The sequence below is a fragment of the Schistocerca nitens genome, chromosome 7 (genome assembly GCF_023898315.1).
Source record: "Schistocerca nitens isolate TAMUIC-IGC-003100 chromosome 7, iqSchNite1.1, whole genome shotgun sequence".
In the NCBI taxonomy this organism is placed as follows: Eukaryota; Metazoa; Arthropoda; class Insecta; order Orthoptera; family Acrididae; genus Schistocerca; species Schistocerca nitens.
The window spans coordinates 105,141,579-105,159,012 of record NC_064620.1 but is presented as its reverse complement, the minus strand read 5'-3'; the positions used below and the strand labels follow the sequence as shown (position 1 = coordinate 105,159,012).

At 39.3% G+C, this 17,434-nt stretch overlaps 1 protein-coding gene across 1 annotated transcript in view; it reads left to right on the top strand.

Annotated features, from left to right (window-relative positions):
* The window catches only part of LOC126195023 (transmembrane protein 62-like), an 87,876-nt gene extending 71,200 nt beyond the window's left edge, over window positions 1-16,676 (top strand). The window contains exons 11-14 of the mRNA XM_049933458.1: window positions 5,666-5,784; window positions 5,882-5,937; window positions 6,022-6,243; window positions 15,025-16,676. Coding sequence (XP_049789415.1) covers window positions 5,666-5,784; window positions 5,882-5,937; window positions 6,022-6,243; window positions 15,025-15,091 — 464 coding nt within the window. The 3' untranslated portion in view covers window positions 15,092-16,676. The remainder of the gene's footprint in view (window positions 1-5,665; window positions 5,785-5,881; window positions 5,938-6,021; window positions 6,244-15,024) is intronic.
* Window positions 16,677-17,434: the final 758 nt, after the last annotated feature.

Here is a 17,434-nt window from a genome sequence, read left to right as displayed (position 1 = left end):
TGACAGCAGAAAATAAATATGTAAGTAAGTAAACAATCAGGTAAAAACAATATGGACTGCATATAATAAGCTAAATAGGTTTTCCAAAACAAATATTCTGATGTGTCTGAAATGGAAAGCTGATAATCACTGAGTATTACCAATTTTGACTACTGGCAGTGATGCATAGATTTTTAATATGAAAACATTCAAAACTCAGTGGAGGGATGCATGCTGAAAATTATTAGGAGTGCTAGGAAAACAAACCAATGGATTAGGGAATAGACTGGGGTGGAAGATGTAATTATGACTATAATGAAAATCATCCAAGAGATAAGAAAGGATTGTGATGACCTAATGCAAGGTGGTTAGATGACACTATAAAATATGCATCAACCCAACTTTACCACCTAATGGTGGCTTGTGCACCTGTATGTGCAAATTCACATGCAACAATTGCTCCATCTACAGTTTCCTCTACACCATCTATGTGTGTCATAGTACTAAGGCTCTGCAAAACTGAAAAACTCAGTAGGAAGAGGGCTAGACATGGTGGAGCCATATTCATTAGTAACACTAGTTAACAGAAAATATGTTTTCACTATTTTTGTTTGGTAATTGTTTGATGCTACAATTTCATGGTCACTGAATCCATAGATGATTTAATTTTTTTTCTATCACTCACAGTTTTTGTCACAATGTGATTTCATTATAGATTAGAAAATTGGCAAACATATGTAATTAGAATGGAAAGTAATTGATTTATTCTGTATGAAAAGAGGTTTCTTTCTACATCTATATCTATTTTCCACAAGCCATTTTATGATGTGTGACACCGGGTACTTTATGTACCAATATCACTTCCACACTTTCCTGTTAGTCATGGGAAATATTTTTGATAAGCCTCTGTGAGAGCTTGAGTTTCATTAATTTTGCCTTCAAAGTCTTTCCATGAGATATACATAGGAGGAAGTAATATATCGGTTGAGTCTTCTAGGAATTAATAGTAAACCACATTGTGATGCACAGTGCCTCTATTTTAGTGTCCGCCACTGGAGTTGAGTATCTTCATGATGCTCTTATGCTTTCTAAACAAAACTGTGACAAGATGCTGCTCTCCTTCGGATCTTTGGTAATTTCGTCTATCAATCCTATCTGATATGAATCCCAGACAGACAAGCAGTATTCAAGTACTGGCCAAATGGGAGATTTATAAGCTACCTCCTTTGTTGGTGGACAACACTTCCTGAGAATTCTCCCCCCTGCCTTACCTGCAATTATTTTCTTGTGGCTATCCACTTTAAATCATTAAATCACTCTACTTGCATGTTCACTGATATTTTATGGGTGTGACTTCTTCCAGTGATTGTTCTACAGTCATGTAATCATACAATAATGAGTCTTTCTGCCTGTTGTAACTGGGAAACCAAGTAGGTGTATGTTAATTTCAAGTGTTGGTTCTCTGATTAGCCACTCAGTTTAATTTTCGGCTAAGGCATTTAGAAAAATTTCACGATTCCCTGTCCATACTACCTTCCTTAATCACCTGAGGCCTCCATTCTGTAGTTTGTAAGTTGAAATTTCTACCTAATACTATAACATGACCAGAAATTTACATGAAATATTTCCCAAGTTTCCCCTCAAATGTTCCATTACTACTGCTCCTCAAGCATTGGGTATATAAAAGCATACAATGACCATGTTTGATCCATTTCTAAAAATTTACCTAAATTATTTCACATTCAGAATCTGCACTGACCTCATTAGATATTATCGTATATTCCAGTCAGAATTTAGAATTTCATTTCTTTTACTGTCTGATTTCAGCCAGCTTTCTGTCCTCAGTACGGGCGTTGTTATTGATTAGAAGTGAGACTAGTTCTGGAACCTTTCTGTAGATGCTCCTGCAATTAACTAATTAATACTACATAAAGGTTTTCTTTATCCCATCTGCTATCATGAATGCTGCTTTCTTTAATTAATAGGGATAGTATTTGTCCCTGTCTAAAATCAGAATGTATCTTACCATGCCTATGGACTGATTCCTCAATATAGTGCAACGTGTATGTTGCTGTCATTGTAGCCTCTTCCTTGATGTAGGGCATGCCTGACCTACTGAGGGGGGGGGGGGGTTAGAGAAGGCAGGGTTCTACAATTTACCGCCTGATAACGGAAGCCGAGAAATACACATCTAAAATCATCACAGGACCTTCTGAGCCCTGGTTTAAGCCCTCCACCCTGGTCCAAACCAGAGGATCATGATTGGTTCTGGGAACAATGCTGCAAGATTCTAGTTCTGCTTCCACCCAAGAGTAAGGCTAGTTGTCTTCACCAAAGCAGGCAGCCACCTGTAGGAACCAAGGATGGCCTCTGAACACAAATGGCAGGTATCATTCGTGCTGACATTAGCCATGATCTGCAGCTAGGTGCACACAACGAACTCAGTTCCTGCTGGAAGAGCCTCCTCCATAGATTGCATGTGTCTCTTGGCAAGCGAACATCATGTACACTGGGCTTCTTTCCTGACCTGTCCCCTATTTCTTTAAGGGGCTCCACCATTCGCCTAATTTTGAAGCTCCCAAAGAAAAACTGTCCCGCCCTATGCACTCATTTGGATCTTTCAGTGAGATCGGCCCCAGCTCCAATAGACGAGGCATCTCATACTCACTCAGATGTACTTTCAACAGTGAGCAGTACCTCAAACCTGTTTTTGAGGTATAGGGGACAGCCATATGACCTAGTACCCACTTTTGCCTGGTACACAGACCACCATTGTTCACCATTCAGTGCCAGTTAAGGTTGACCATCCAAGATGAGTGAATTGAAATGCACTGTACAGTCAGGAATCTCAGGCAATGGTATGGGCTCTGGAGGTGCCAAAGTATTTGCTCAGATGTCCCAGTGCCACCGCACTCCAGGGCAGCAGCCTGAATCTTGCTGTTTGTAACTAACACAGCTTCCACCTGTTTACAGTCCATGGCCAATTCCACCTGCATCTGTAAACAACAGGTACACTCCCCATCACTCATTAATCAGATTAATCACTTTTTTTATACCACAGAGAATACAACACTAACCCAAGCAGTCATTGGACACAATTTAAAGTATTGCTGCTACAGTACTTCTAATTTCTACTGCTCTCAAAAGTTAGCTCACATAGTGCAAATGCTCTAAAATTTATGCAAAAATTTAGAGTAAGTTAGTATACACATTTCAACATAGTAAGCAACATAGATACAATTCAAAGACCAATAACTAAATTAAATTCTTTGCATAAACAGGAACTATTGCGCTGCTAATGCGTCCACTGGGCTCCACAGCTGTGGCTACACTGACTATGCAACCATTGTGTTCATTGATCGTGAGACTCAAAGTGAATCAGATGACAGTAGTGCTAATGGCAGCATATAAAGTCACACTAAAAAGTCAGCTCACACAATGCAAATGCTTTAAAATTCATTCAGAAAGTTAGAATACGGTAGTATGTGGTAGTCAAGAAGCAGACACAATTCACTTCTTAGTAGAGGCATGTGAGAACAAAAAGTAAACTTAATCCTATGTATAAGTAGAAACTCTGCTCCTGCTGGGTTCTGCGGGTGTGGGTACTTTTGAAGTATAAGTGTGAAAACACCTCTTTATTACAAAGGAATTGTGTGTCCATTGTTTCATACTTCTTTTCTCTCTTCCGCTTAAAACATTTAATATAGCTTTTGCTTCAATAAACTGCCAATTGTATATCTCTTTGAGTGATCAGTATCTTATGATATTGGCATTCTAGCAGCTCTGGTATCATATTTCCATCGCTTCTGACTTCTTGGTGAAAGTAGTCACTTTTTTTCTCACTGACCTCACACAGATTTTCAAAGGGAAAAAAAAAAAAAAAACAAAATCAAGGTGACTGTTCAAAAAGTGGTTGCTTAAGTATTGCTCATCATTCCAGGGCTCTTACTAAGTTGGATTAATAAAACAGTTAGAGCTGTGCATTATGTTACGGGATCATTTAGTTGGCTTGAAAGTTATGGAAATGCCCAGCTCCAATGGCAGTTGCTATGAGAGAGGTGTTGCAAATCACGGAGAGGCTTACTGTTGAAAATGCGATAGTGTACATTCCAAGAAGTGTTGGGGGCAGGACAGTGCTAGTACACATTTGGCATGTGTCGCTATGAACTGTCTGTATGATGTTGAGGTATTCTTGAGGCTAGCGAGATCCCCAGCTCTTTCCCAGATAGGATATGTGTGGGACCAGCTCATACGTCAACTCTGTCTCAGTGCCGGTAGATGATGTACTGAGGACCAGTTACTGCAGTTGTGGGCCAGCTTGTCTCAGGAGATGATCCAACGGCTATATGACACCCTTTCCAAACGAAGCAGTGTAGCGTACAGGCGAAAGTGGATGCTACTTCTTACTGATGTGTGGCCTCGTACTGCTGAATTCTTTGTAAATATGACTTAATTTTATAATTACTGAAATAACATCATTTACCCTCTGAAACTGTGTAAAGTTTCATTTAGTTTCCTGCTCCTCTTCTGGATGCTTCACTTTTATTATCAAACATCATATACCGCTAGATTAATTTTATTAGTCTCTATATAGTGTTAGGATTGACAAGTAATCTATGTCTCTGTCTTTGATTGTGTGGGGCATGTGATATAATAATAAAGATTTGATTTAAAATAACAAAGATTTGATTTAAAAACACCAAGGCCAAGATATTGATGTCTTTGGATCACTTAGTGCCTCTGGCAACCATACCTGTGGTACACTATCCTTCCAGTGTTCTGTGTATTTGGCTAATCATATGAATGGTATTAAACCTCAGCACATTTATACCCACAGTAATCTCAGCACAAACCGGACTCCCAGAGCCTGGGATCAACTTGGCCAGTTAAGTCTTTATATTTAGCTTAACATTTAAAGCTTTATGTGCCATAGAATATTCTTTAATGGAGCATGTACTGGCTGACACCTTTGAAACTTCCAGTATGGCTAAAAGAGAATAACTGAACAACTACTTTATGGTATTTCTTTCTTTCTTGTTCTTCTTCCTCTTCCTCTTCCTTCTCTCTCTCTCTTTTTCCACTACCTGTAATTCAGCTCCTTTGCAAACCTATCATCTCTTTTGGCGTGGCAGATGCAGTTCAGTCATTACATCTCTTCAACAGAACACAATTCTCCCACAGCCGTCTGTTGCTGCACCCACTCTCAAGGTTCCCACACAAAACAACCAACACATAATTATTGCAAATCAATACTAAACTATTACTTAACAAGCCTTTACTTACTCATTTGTACTAATTCCATTGTCCCCCTCTCCCCCAATTTCACCACTTTGCTAGTAAAAATAATCACATGAAAAATTTCTGAATTACTCTTTTAGACATTACATGGCTTTCTCTCTCAAGGGTGGCTAATATAGATGCCACAAGGCATTAAATAAAATGAGACTTTAAGATTAGTTGAGGTAGTACTCAAAGTACCCTCCGCCACACACCGTCAGGTGGCTTGTGGAGTGTGGATGTAGATGTTGATGTAGGAAAAGACCCAGCAGCCATCTCAACCCTGCTCTCTCTCCCCCCCCCCCTCCCCCCAGACGCTTGCAATTACTCCATACTTTACGATGAAAGTGTGTTTGCCCCTCCAGGACTTACTGTTCTCATAATATTTTTTTCTGTTTCTAATGTGTAGGTCCGTGGTCAGTGGGTGAAGTGATAGAAGGCTACACTGGCGTAATTTTTTCATGGGGTATATTCATCAATAAGAGCTATCTCCCTGGCTCTTTCACTTACGCTTATGGATTTTTGCAGGTATTTTTCTCATTGTAATTAATTAAGGCAATATTCTTAATGCCTGTGTACAATTTCTTGTGTTCTGAAGACTGTTTTTTCTTTTTTAATGTTTCAGATGTGTAGTTTTCAGCTTCCACTTACCCTCTTCCTTGCACATTATCTGGAAAAAAGGTACACTTTTAAAAAGAGTTCTTCTCATTGATGAGAGTAATACGCATGTTGATAGTCCTTAATTTCTGCTCTTTATATTTTCAGGCTTTATCATAAAGTCACAAACAAATCGTGCACAATAATGCATACATTTCTTCATCATTTCCCATTTGCTGTGATAGTGACATTGCAGATGATGTTTGCATATTTCTTTTGGCTTGCCTATGGAACAATGGCTTTTCTCTTGGGCCCTTTACGTACTTGGTCCGTGATTTTGGCTCTAATTTTGTGGTGTTTAGCTGTAAAACTTCCAGACAACTGTCTAAGGTAAGTGTATTCATAGTTCATATAAGAAATTTATATTTAACTGAGATAAATGAGATGTTTACAGTTTTTTTTCTCTTGGTTCAGTGATAAACCTAAGAGCTGACAAAAAAAGTCATAAACCATATGGAAATTTTCAATGTCAATATATGAAACAATACTTGTAATGGTAGAGAAGTCATGACAAAAGTCATTTATTTGATTAAGCACATGTTGAAAGATAAGCGCAAAAGTGGAAATTTTAGGTAAGGAATAATTCCATGTACTGAGGACAAACCACTTTTGTACAGACATAGAAAATTTCTGCTGCTTTGCAGATTTTTGAAAGAAAGAACTGAAAGTAATGCACCTCATCATAAGTCCTGAAACAATCAACTCTTTCAAAAATAAAAGCTCATGTGAAGTTGTGCACTTCTTTAAATTTTAGTCCAAATCACATTTATAATATGATAATAGTCATTACCAACTTCAGCTGTAGATTAGAGATAGTTTATTCTATATGTTATAGTTTGGATGGCACTTGGTAGACAAAGCATTGTCATATTCAGAATGATTGTCATCATGTTATAAATATGACTTTGTTTAAAATAAAAATAAGTTTGATAAAAATAAGTGAGTCAGTCAATTTTGTCCATAAAAAGGGTGTACCTTTCTCCATTTCATTTGGTGTTGCTGTTTTTTTAGAATACCAAAGTGTTGTGTTGAGAAGTAGTAACAAACATTAGTTTTGAAATATGTAATGCATTACAGTCTTAACGATTTTTTTCCAAAAATATTAAAATCAGTCATTGTTCAGCCCATTTTTAAGAGAAGTAATAAAATGTGTCTATACTTATTAACGTTCATTCAAACAATGGATAGTCGAGGTTGGATTATCAACAATTATGGAAAGGATAGATTGCTACTAACTGTAAAGATGACATGCTGAGTTGCAATCAGGCAGAACAAAAAGATGTACATATTATGCTATTGGCCAAAGCCTTCATTGGAAAAGAGAAACACACACTCATTCGTCCAAGCAAGCACGCCTCACCCACACGACCACTATCTCTGGCTGCTTAGGCCTGAGCAGCCAGAGATAGCGGCTGTGTGTGTGAGGCATGCTTACTCGTGTGAAAGTGTTAACATTCATTCATTTACGCAATCAGTCATGTTCCATAGATCACTTCAGGAACCAAAATCTTTAGTGTTTTCTCTCTACGGCTCCCTCTAGTACAATGGAAGTTATTTCTGGATATCTTAATGCATCTCCTATCGTCTCTGGCCTTCTTGTAGCCAGTATTTTCCACATATTACTTTCCTTGTTCATTCTGCAGAGAAACTTCCCCATTTCGTACCTTGTCAGTCAACATAATTCTCAGCATGCTTCTGTAATACCACGTCTCAAATGCTTCGTTTCTCTTCTTTCCTACAGTCCATGATTCACTTCCATGCAATGCTGTGCTCCATTTGAATGTACCCACAAATTTCTTCAAGGCTTATATTTGATAATAGCAAACTTCCTTTACCAAAAAAATAAACAAATAAATAAAATAAAATTTAAAAAAAAAATGTGATAAATGCTCTTTTTGTATGTGCTAGTCTGCAGAAAAGAAATATGCAATGAGATGAACAAATATGAGACTTTTATTCAAGGACAATAATTACATTGAAATCACCACAATTCTTGATGGTTCACGGGACAATGTAAAAGGTAGGACATGGTTTTTTATAGAATGTGTGATCACCAGTGACAGCAGTGCATGCTCTGCAACGTGCTCCTGTGCTGGCCACAAGATTGGTAAGGAATTGTTATGCTAGGGCATTCCATCCTCCACCAACATGGCTGACAACTGTTGGATGGTGATTGGTGCATGTGGACATGCTGCGATATTTCTCCCGAATGCAACCCGCACATGCCCGATGGGATTTAAGTTGGGGTAAGAGGCAGGTCAGACCATTCACTGTATATTCTCTAGTTTCAAGAGCTGCTCTACCTTTACTGTTTGATGTGGTTGCACTTTGTCATCCATAAAAATGAACTGTGGACCAAATGCACTCCTGAAAAGATGCACCTGAGGAGTAGTGTAGTGTCATAATAATGTTGTCTGGTGAGTATACCATGTTCTAAGATTTAGAAGTAAGTACATCATTGCAACATAATGTCTCTTCACATCGTAATACCTGGACCACCAAAAACAATCATGTTCAACAATGCTTGGACGTACCTTCATGTTGAGAGGTGGAACACACAATGCACTGGGGAACATTCTTGAACACGATAGTTTTGGTGGTCCAGGTGTTACAGTGTGGAAAGGCATAATGACATCCAAATCTTGGAACACAGTACACTCACCAGTCAACATTATTATGACACTATACTCCTTCCCAGTGTGTATCTTTTCAGAGATGGTTTCAGCGCTGACTTCATTTTTGTGTATGACATTGTGCAACCACATCAAGCAGCGCAGATGGAGGAGCTCTTGCAGCAAGAGCGATATTTGGGAAATGGACTGGCCTGCCCTTTCCCTTGACTTAAATCCCACCGAGCATATGTTGGATGTGTTGGGGAGATGTACTGCAACACGGCCACATACACCAGCAACCACCCAGCATTTGTTAACCACCCTTTTGGAGGAATAGAATGTCCTACCAGAAGACCTTCTTACCAACCTCTGGCCAGTGTGGTAGGACTCTGCAGAGCATAAGTTACCATTCATAAATCACAGTGACTTCAGAGTAATTATTGTCTTTGAATAAAAGTGTCATTTCTGTTTGTCTTATTGCGTATTTCTTTCAGTTACATTCTGTACTATACCGTAGCAGTTCTTTCTAAGTGTGGTCCAAGTTTCACTGAGCTTTGTTACTTGGCAGCGACAAAGTGTGCAAAAGTTACTTTCGCCCTTGAGTTTTGCGTACCAGTGTTTATCTTCCTTGCTTCATTCATCACACAGTATTTGATTCTAAAGTAGAAGAATCCCCTCACCTGATGATGAAAAAACATAAAGAATTTTGTTCTGACTACAAGAGCACACACATAACGACAAACAGAACAGTTCATTACTTCAAGAAGACTGCTACAGGAAAACACTTGCTATGGAGTGGCTGCACAACTAGTCTGAGACACGCAGACTAAATGCCAACGTATGACTAAGAGGGAGGCGGGCCGGGCCCGACTCTATATGCCTTTGGCCGGCCTGTAGAGTGTGCACTACAGAATGCTGTGCTCGCAATCACAAGTGGGTGCCTCTGCCGTCACTAGCGTTTGTGACTTCTGTGGTGTGCCATACAGCTGTCCGAATATGGTGGTTGCAGTATCTTACACAGGTCGCTACAAATTTTACAGTGTCATTGTTTATTACTTACTGTGGCTGTACATAAGAACTATTCTTCTTACATACATTTTTTTTTCTTCTGCAAAATATTTTATGCTCCATTTATTTCTATTATGGCTATGAAGTCTTTCGCGACGTATTTCTTGAGTAAAAATCTCTCGGTGTACATGCTGCGTCAAATCAGGATAAAACTCCAAGCTTTCGACCACTACCTCCATGGTCGTCGTCAGGGCTAAAACTGACTGTCGTGAACTAGCGAGGTTCCCACTTTTATATGCAAAGGACGGCTTCTGATTGGCTGGAATACGTCAGCGATATGGTGCGTAGTGAAGTGGTGCCCTCTACTTCCATAGATGTAGTTGCTATCCCACGTTGCTTGCAGCGCCATCCCTTGAATCAGGAGGTAAAGTGCGAGAAGTTTTTCTCTGCGATTTTTCTTTATCCAGTGCACTCTTCCAAGTGTTGCTAAGTGCATAGCCGTTGTCTCTATTAAAGTTATTATCGCTAAGTCTAATTTCGACTGCTTCCCGGATCACAGAGCCCCAGTAATTCGATGCGTGGGCTATTACTCTGGTTTCTTCAAATAAAATCTTATGCTTGTTAAGCAGGCTATGTTCAGCCACCACTGATTTTTCCAAATACCTGTATTTCAGGTGGCTTTGGTGCTCGATGCAGCGGTCGGCAACGGTTCTTACAGACTGGCCCACGTAATTCTTGCCGCATTCGCAAGGAATAGTATAAATTCCCGGCACTCTTAAGCCGAGACTATCTTTGACTGGTCTCAACATTTCCTTAATTTTCCTAGGTGGTCAGAAAACTGGTTTTATTCCTTGCCTCTTCAGGACTCTGGCTATCTTGCTCGTTGTAGCACCGCAGAAAGGAGGCCGCGCTATGTGTTGGTCCTCTTCTTGTATGTGGCCGGCATCGTGTATTACTTTCTTGGACAATACTGATTTAATTTCACCGGCAGAATAACCATTCCTCTTGAAAACAGTTGTCAAATGGTTAATCTCGGGACCGAGGTGGTCCTTGTCGGAAATAGTCCTGGCTCTGTGTACTAAAGTATTCAGTATAGCTCTCTTCTGAGACGGATGATGGAAGCTATGGCTATGCAGATATAAGTCTGTATGGGTTGGCTTCCTGTACACAGAATGGCCCAGTCGTCCATCCAGCTTTTGCTCTACCAACACATCTAAAAAAGGTAACTTTGCTTCCTTCTCTACCTCTAATGTAAATTTTATGTTTGGATGTACACCATTCAGATGTTCGACGAACTGATGCAGCGTGTCGCTGCCGTGTGGCCAGATTAAAAAAGTATCGTCGACGTATCTGTAGAAGCATGATGGGCGGAGGTGAGCACTACTCAGGGCTCGTTCTTCAAAGTCCTCCATGAAAAAATTCGCTATTGCTGGTGACAGTGGTGAACCTATGGCTGTTCCATCCGTCATTTCATAATAATTTCCACTATATAAAAAATAAGTGGTCATCAAGGTATGCCGGAACAACTTCAAAATTTCTGAGGAGAAATGAGCAGCCAATAATTGTAATGTGTCATCCACAGGTACTTTGGTGAACAGAGAAACCACGTCGAGGCTGACCATGATATCACTTGGGCCTATCTTCATCTGTTTTATGATATCAACAAACATTTTTGAATTTTTAATATGATGTGGGCAGTGACCAACAATAGGCGCCAACAATTTAGTTAAGTGCTTGGCAAGCTTGTATGTAGGAGAGCCAATAGCGCTAACAATGGGTCTCAACGGGACGTTCTCCTTATGAACCTTTGGCAAACCGTACAGTCTTGGTGGCCTAGGTGCTCTCGGCCGTAAGTTCTTCACCAGTTCGTCGGAGAGGCCAGAGTTTTTTAGTAGCTCCCTTGTTTTCCTGCTGAGCGCCGATGTGGGATCCCGTCTGAGAATCCGGTATGTGCTGTCCTCCAGTAATAATCCAACTTTCTTGTGGTAATCTGTAGCATTGAGGATTACCATGGCGTTCCCCTTGTCAGCAGGTAAAACAACTAGATCTTCATCCTTCTGCAACAATTTCAGTCCTTGTCTCTCCTCTCTGCTGATGTTTGACTTAGGCGGCTTGGATGTCGCTAAAATCCGGCTAGTAGCAAGCCTTACGTCATCTGCTGCTTCTTGAGGAAGATGACGAACTGCTTGTTCCACTCCACTAATGATCTCAACCACCGGTAACTTACGTGGAGCTGGGGCAAAGTTCAATCCTTTACTGAGAGCCGAGATAGTAGCTTCATCAAGTTCCTTGTCAGAGAAGTTGATAACAGTGCGGTGAATGCCGTTGGATCCAGTAGTTCCTTGATCACGGTTAAGCCGCTCAAATTTACTGGCCTGTTTCGCCGTAGTCCTGCTTAAATTGGCTCGTTGGTGTGCCGCCAAAGTCATATCCACCCATTCCCAGTCCAATGGTGAGAGGACTCCGGCCAGAAATAAATGGCAACTAAATAACAGGCGAGCGTTCATGTCTAGTTCATACCTGGTATGACGTATCCTCTCTTTCACAATAGCATGGCTGGTCTTTCGTAAAATTCTGTTTACTGCAGCGCTTCTGATGTGGTGTTTGACGACTGCAAACTTCGGTACTACCTCCTTGCCACGACAGCGTTGTAAAAAAGCCAGATTGCTCAGCAACTGAGACTGTTTCAGGCGCAGCTTCTCCAGGTGACGAACTGGTGAAGAACTTACGGCCGAGAGCACCTAGGCCACCAAGACTGTACGGTTTGCCAAAGGTTCATAAGGAGAACGTCCCGTTGAGACCCATTGTTAGCGCTATTGGCTCTCCTACATACAAGCTTGCCAAGCACTTAACTAAATTGTTGGCGCCTATAGTTGGTCACTGCCCACATCATATTAAAAATTCAAAAATGTTTGTTGATATCATAAAACAGATGAAGATAGGCCCAAGTGATATCATGGTCAGCCTCGACGTGGTTTCTCTGTTCACCAAAGTACCTGTGGATGACACATTACAATTATTGGCTGCTCATTTCTCCTCAGAAATTTTGAAGTTGTTCCGGCATATCTTGACGACCACTTATTTTTTATACAGTGGAAATTATTATGAAATGATGGATGGAACAGCCATGGGTTCGCCACTGTCACCAGCAATAGCGAATTTTTTCATGGAGGACTTTGAAGAACGAGCCCTGAGTAGTGCTCACCTCCGCCCATCATGCTTCTACAGATACGTCGACGATACTTTTTTAATCTGGCCACACGGCAGCGACACGCTGCATCAGTTCGTCGAACATCTGAATGGTGTACATCCAAACATAAAATTTACATTAGAGGTAGAGAAGGAAGCAAAGTTACCTTTTTTAGATGTGTTGGTAGAGCAAAAGCTGGATGGACGACTGGGCCATTCTGTGTACAGGAAGCCAACCCATACAGACTTATATCTGCATAGCCATAGCTTCCATCATCCGTCCCAGAAGAGAGCTATACTGAATACTTTAGTACACAGAGCCAGGACTATTTCCGACAAGGACCACCTCGGTCCCGAGATTAACCATTTGACAACTGTTTTCAAGAGGAATGGTTATTCTGCCGGTGAAATTAAATCAGTATTGTCCAAGAAAGTAAGACACTATGCCGGCCACATACAAGAAGAGGACCAACACATAGCGCGGCCTCCTTTCTGCGGTGCTACAACGAGCAAGATAGCCAGAGTCCTGAAGAGGCAAGGAATAAAACCAGTTTTCCGACCACCTAGGAAAATTAAGGAAATGTTGAGACCAGTCAAAGATAGTCTCGGCTTAAGAGTGCCGGGAATTTATACTATTCCTTGCGAATGCGGCAAGAATTACGTGGGCCAGTCTGTAAGAACCGTTGCCGACCGCTGCATCGAGCACCAACGCCACCTGAAATACAGGTATTTGGAAAAATCAGCGGTGGCTGAACATAGCCTGCTTAACAAGCATAAGATTTTATTTGAAGAAACCAGAGTAATAGCCCACGCATCGAATTACTGGGACTCTGTGATTCGGGAAGCAGTCGAAATTAGACTTAGCGATAATAACTTTAATAGAGACAATGGCTATGCACTTAGCAACACTTGGTAGAGTGCACTGGATAAAGAAAAATCGCAGAGAAAAACTTCTCGCACTTTACCTCCTGATTCAAGGGATGGCGCTGCAAGCAACGCGGGATAGCAACTACATCTATGGAAGTAGAGGGCACCACTTCACTACGCGCCATATCGCTGACGTATTCCAGTAATCAGAAGCCGTCCTTTGCATATAAAAGTGGGAACCTCGCTAGTTCACAACAGTCAGTTTTAGCCCTGACGACGACCATGGAGGTAGTGGTCGAAAGCTTGGAGTTTTATCCTGATTTGATGCGGCATGTACACCGAGAGATTTTTACTCATTTATTTCTATATTTATTCTTTGTTCGTGGACTCTAGGTGATAATTTTCAGCTGCGAGTGTTGGATCCACCATACAATTTTATGTGCAGACAAATGTAAGATTACTTCAAGGATTTATATATGAGCAATAAAAGAAAACAGGACTACACATAAAAAGTTTATTACACATTTTCTGTTACAATGTAACATCTGACCTCTACTTTCGTATTAAACAATGGAATATCCAGGATGGAATGTAACTCACCATATAGTGGAGATGCTGAGTTGCAGATAGGCACAACAAAAAGACTCTCACAATTATAGCTGTCGGCCATTAAGGCCTTTGTCTGCAATAGACACACACACACACACACACACACACACACACACACACACAAAACTGCAGTCTCAGGCAACTGCCACTGGCAGTGTGGTTTCAGTTTTCTGAGACTGCAGTCGTGTGTGTGTGCGTGCCTGTGTGCGTGTGTGTGTGTGTGTGTGTGTGTGTGTGTGTGTGTGTGTGTGTGTATGTGTGTGTGTGTGCGCATGCGTGCACACGTGTGTGTGTATTGTAGACGAAGGCCCTTAACGGCCAAAAGCTATAATTGTGAGAGTCTTTTTTGTTGTGCCTATCTGCGACTCAGCATCTCCGCTATATGGTGACTAGTTTCATTTTAACTACTCATTTATACTGTATATACGTATATTTCTCTCTGAGTAACTTAAAAAAAAATGTTTAATTGGTTTCGTTCATTCATGTAGGTAGTTTGTTAAGAAAACCTTCTGCCAGGTAGTATCATTGCCTGCTATAAATGTTACTGTCTTGTGTAATAATTTTCCTTTTTTCATGTAATATGTTGTAAAAATGGAAAGGTGTTTTTATTGCTTTTCATATATTTATAAATCTTCTCAGTTGTGACAGTACATTTACTGAATGTTTCATAATTTTTATTTTAGCTTGTTTGTTGACCTTTTGTCTCACTTTCATGTGTATATTCAGTTGTAAACAAAAACAATTAATTTAAATCTAATCACTCTCATGTTAATTCAAGGTGAAGTTCTTAACAAAGCATTAATTTTTATCCATTGAAATCTTGCAGGGAAGCTGCTTCAGTGTGGAATATAAGAAATATTCATAGTGGAGTTGGGGAAATAAGTGCTACCTGAAGTTAGTTACTACTTGTACTGCATGCAAATGTACCTGTTTACTCCAAAAGGTTTAATTTATTCCTCCATGTAGACTTCTGACTGTGATTGTTAAGCTTTTAGTGAGTATACAGTAGATGCATTTTAAAAAGTTCCTTTATAGTAATTGTTTAAAAGAAATAAGTTACTTTTATATATCTGTATCCATTCCCGTGTTGTACAAGTAGTTTATATCCACTATAGATGCTCTGTGTACTTCCAAAGAGTAGCATTTAAAGAAAGAATGTATTTTTGTATTTTTAGTAATTTTTTTTTCCTGCATGTTGTGGATGATGAAGTATTTTCTAACAAAATAATGAAATATGTATTACTATATTTATAAAGTGATTCCATTCCTACTTGTGCCAAACATTTATTGCTATTCTGTATTACTGCGCAAAGTACTGAATATATAAAGTCTATTTTGTTTGAAAACTTGTTGGACCACATTTCAAATGTACTCTTCTTGTAGAAAACTGTTTGTATCCCTAAATAATATCTAACTATGTACCTTAAATTGGTGACATTTGTTCATTTGCATAAGACAGTTGATCAATCAGCAGATCACATATTGCAATGGAAGACGTCACCAGTTACATTAGTTGAAGTAGAAAGGATAGATATTACAACATTAAATAGAAGAATTTTGATTTTTAATGATTTAGTGGGATTGTACCTGTCTTGTATATCCTTATCTAACATTAACCTATATTTATGTCATCTGCTTTGTGCATTCACTTAAATGTACTTGTTTGTTTTTATGTAACTATCATTCATTGTGTTCTGGTTACTCTAATAACAGAACTCTTTTGAGTGATTTTTGAGGTGTTCCATGGTATAATTAATAGACAATATTTTTCTGGATGTCAAGCCAGGTTGACAATACCATTATTGAGCAATCTGATCAAAGGTCAAACAGAGGGTGTGTGTAAGACCATCGTCAGAAACACCTTTTAAAGATTATTAGGTAATCCGTTTTATTATGCACAAAAATGGAGTCTCAACCTGGCTGAGCATCCAAAAATATACCTTCTGCAAACAACTACACTTCCTTAACTGAGTTTTTAGGTTTCTCCATCTAACTATTTGTTATTGTGTTTTCCATACTGCAAATTACATGAACACAGCAGACAGGTATGTCAGTGAAATATTAACTTTTTGTGTGTACACCATGACTTCAGTCAGAGAACTGTCTTCAGTTGCAAATTGTTTTTTAAGAAATTTGAACAAATGCTACTGCTGTTCATAATTGTGAAACTGATGGTAGTTGTACTTATCTGTGATGAAACTGTTGTGCTTTCAATGTATGTTATTAGTCATAAGTATATGCAATCAGATTTTACATGTAATCCAAGTACATTTGAAGATAAAATCCTGAGAACTGTATCAGTATTGTAGACAGTGAAATGAGTGCCTGTGCATCTTATCTCATGACACATGCGGAAATTGTGCTTTTATTGAGAGCATGTATTGTAGCTGTACATAACTTCTGTTTGTAATTCATCATATTTTGTCTGTTTCCATATACTGAATGTCATTGAACTAAAATGTTATGTACATGGGTGTTGGCTGGTAACAATTATATATGTATATATTTTTGACATTCTGGTCATTTGTGCAACATTCATCTTAAACCAGTGGAAATTCAGCATAATACTACACAAGTTGTAAGGTGATTAATTTTGAAATTAGTAACAGCAGGAGTCCTGACATATTTACAAGAAATGTTCATTCTTAGAAACAAGTGAGGGAAGGAAACTTCACTTTACAATATGCTTGAACATGAGGGAGCCTGATTGTGACTGTACTGAGCACTTAAGATTTTTTTTTTAGCAAGTACCCAACAATGCCAAACTACCATCTTTTGCTCTATTCCCTTCCTCTTTATATACTTCATTGTTTAGTTCATATGTAGTAAACACGAGAAAAATTATTATTGAATAACAGATCAAAAAATTAAAAGCTGTAGTATCGAACAATTTACTAAATTACTTTGTCTTCAGTAAAAATTCCCAGCCATGTATCTGTGTTGGAACATCAACATTCACACACTTATGCAGGACATTCATGAACTTCCAGATTTCATAGTTTTATTTTGGACAAAAGTTTTGGTAATTTATAATTCAACCTAGCCCATGTAACCTGTTGCTAACATCTTGACTTGCTGTTGAAAGTTTATCTTTGTACCAAACATCTTGGGGGGAAAGTTTTCTCAATAAGAACAAAATTTGACTGTCCTGGCTGTGTTCTTTTAGCATTTCCAATCATTTTGGTTACATGGACTGTGAACCATTTTTGGCCGGTTTTAAATTATTAGAGCATGAT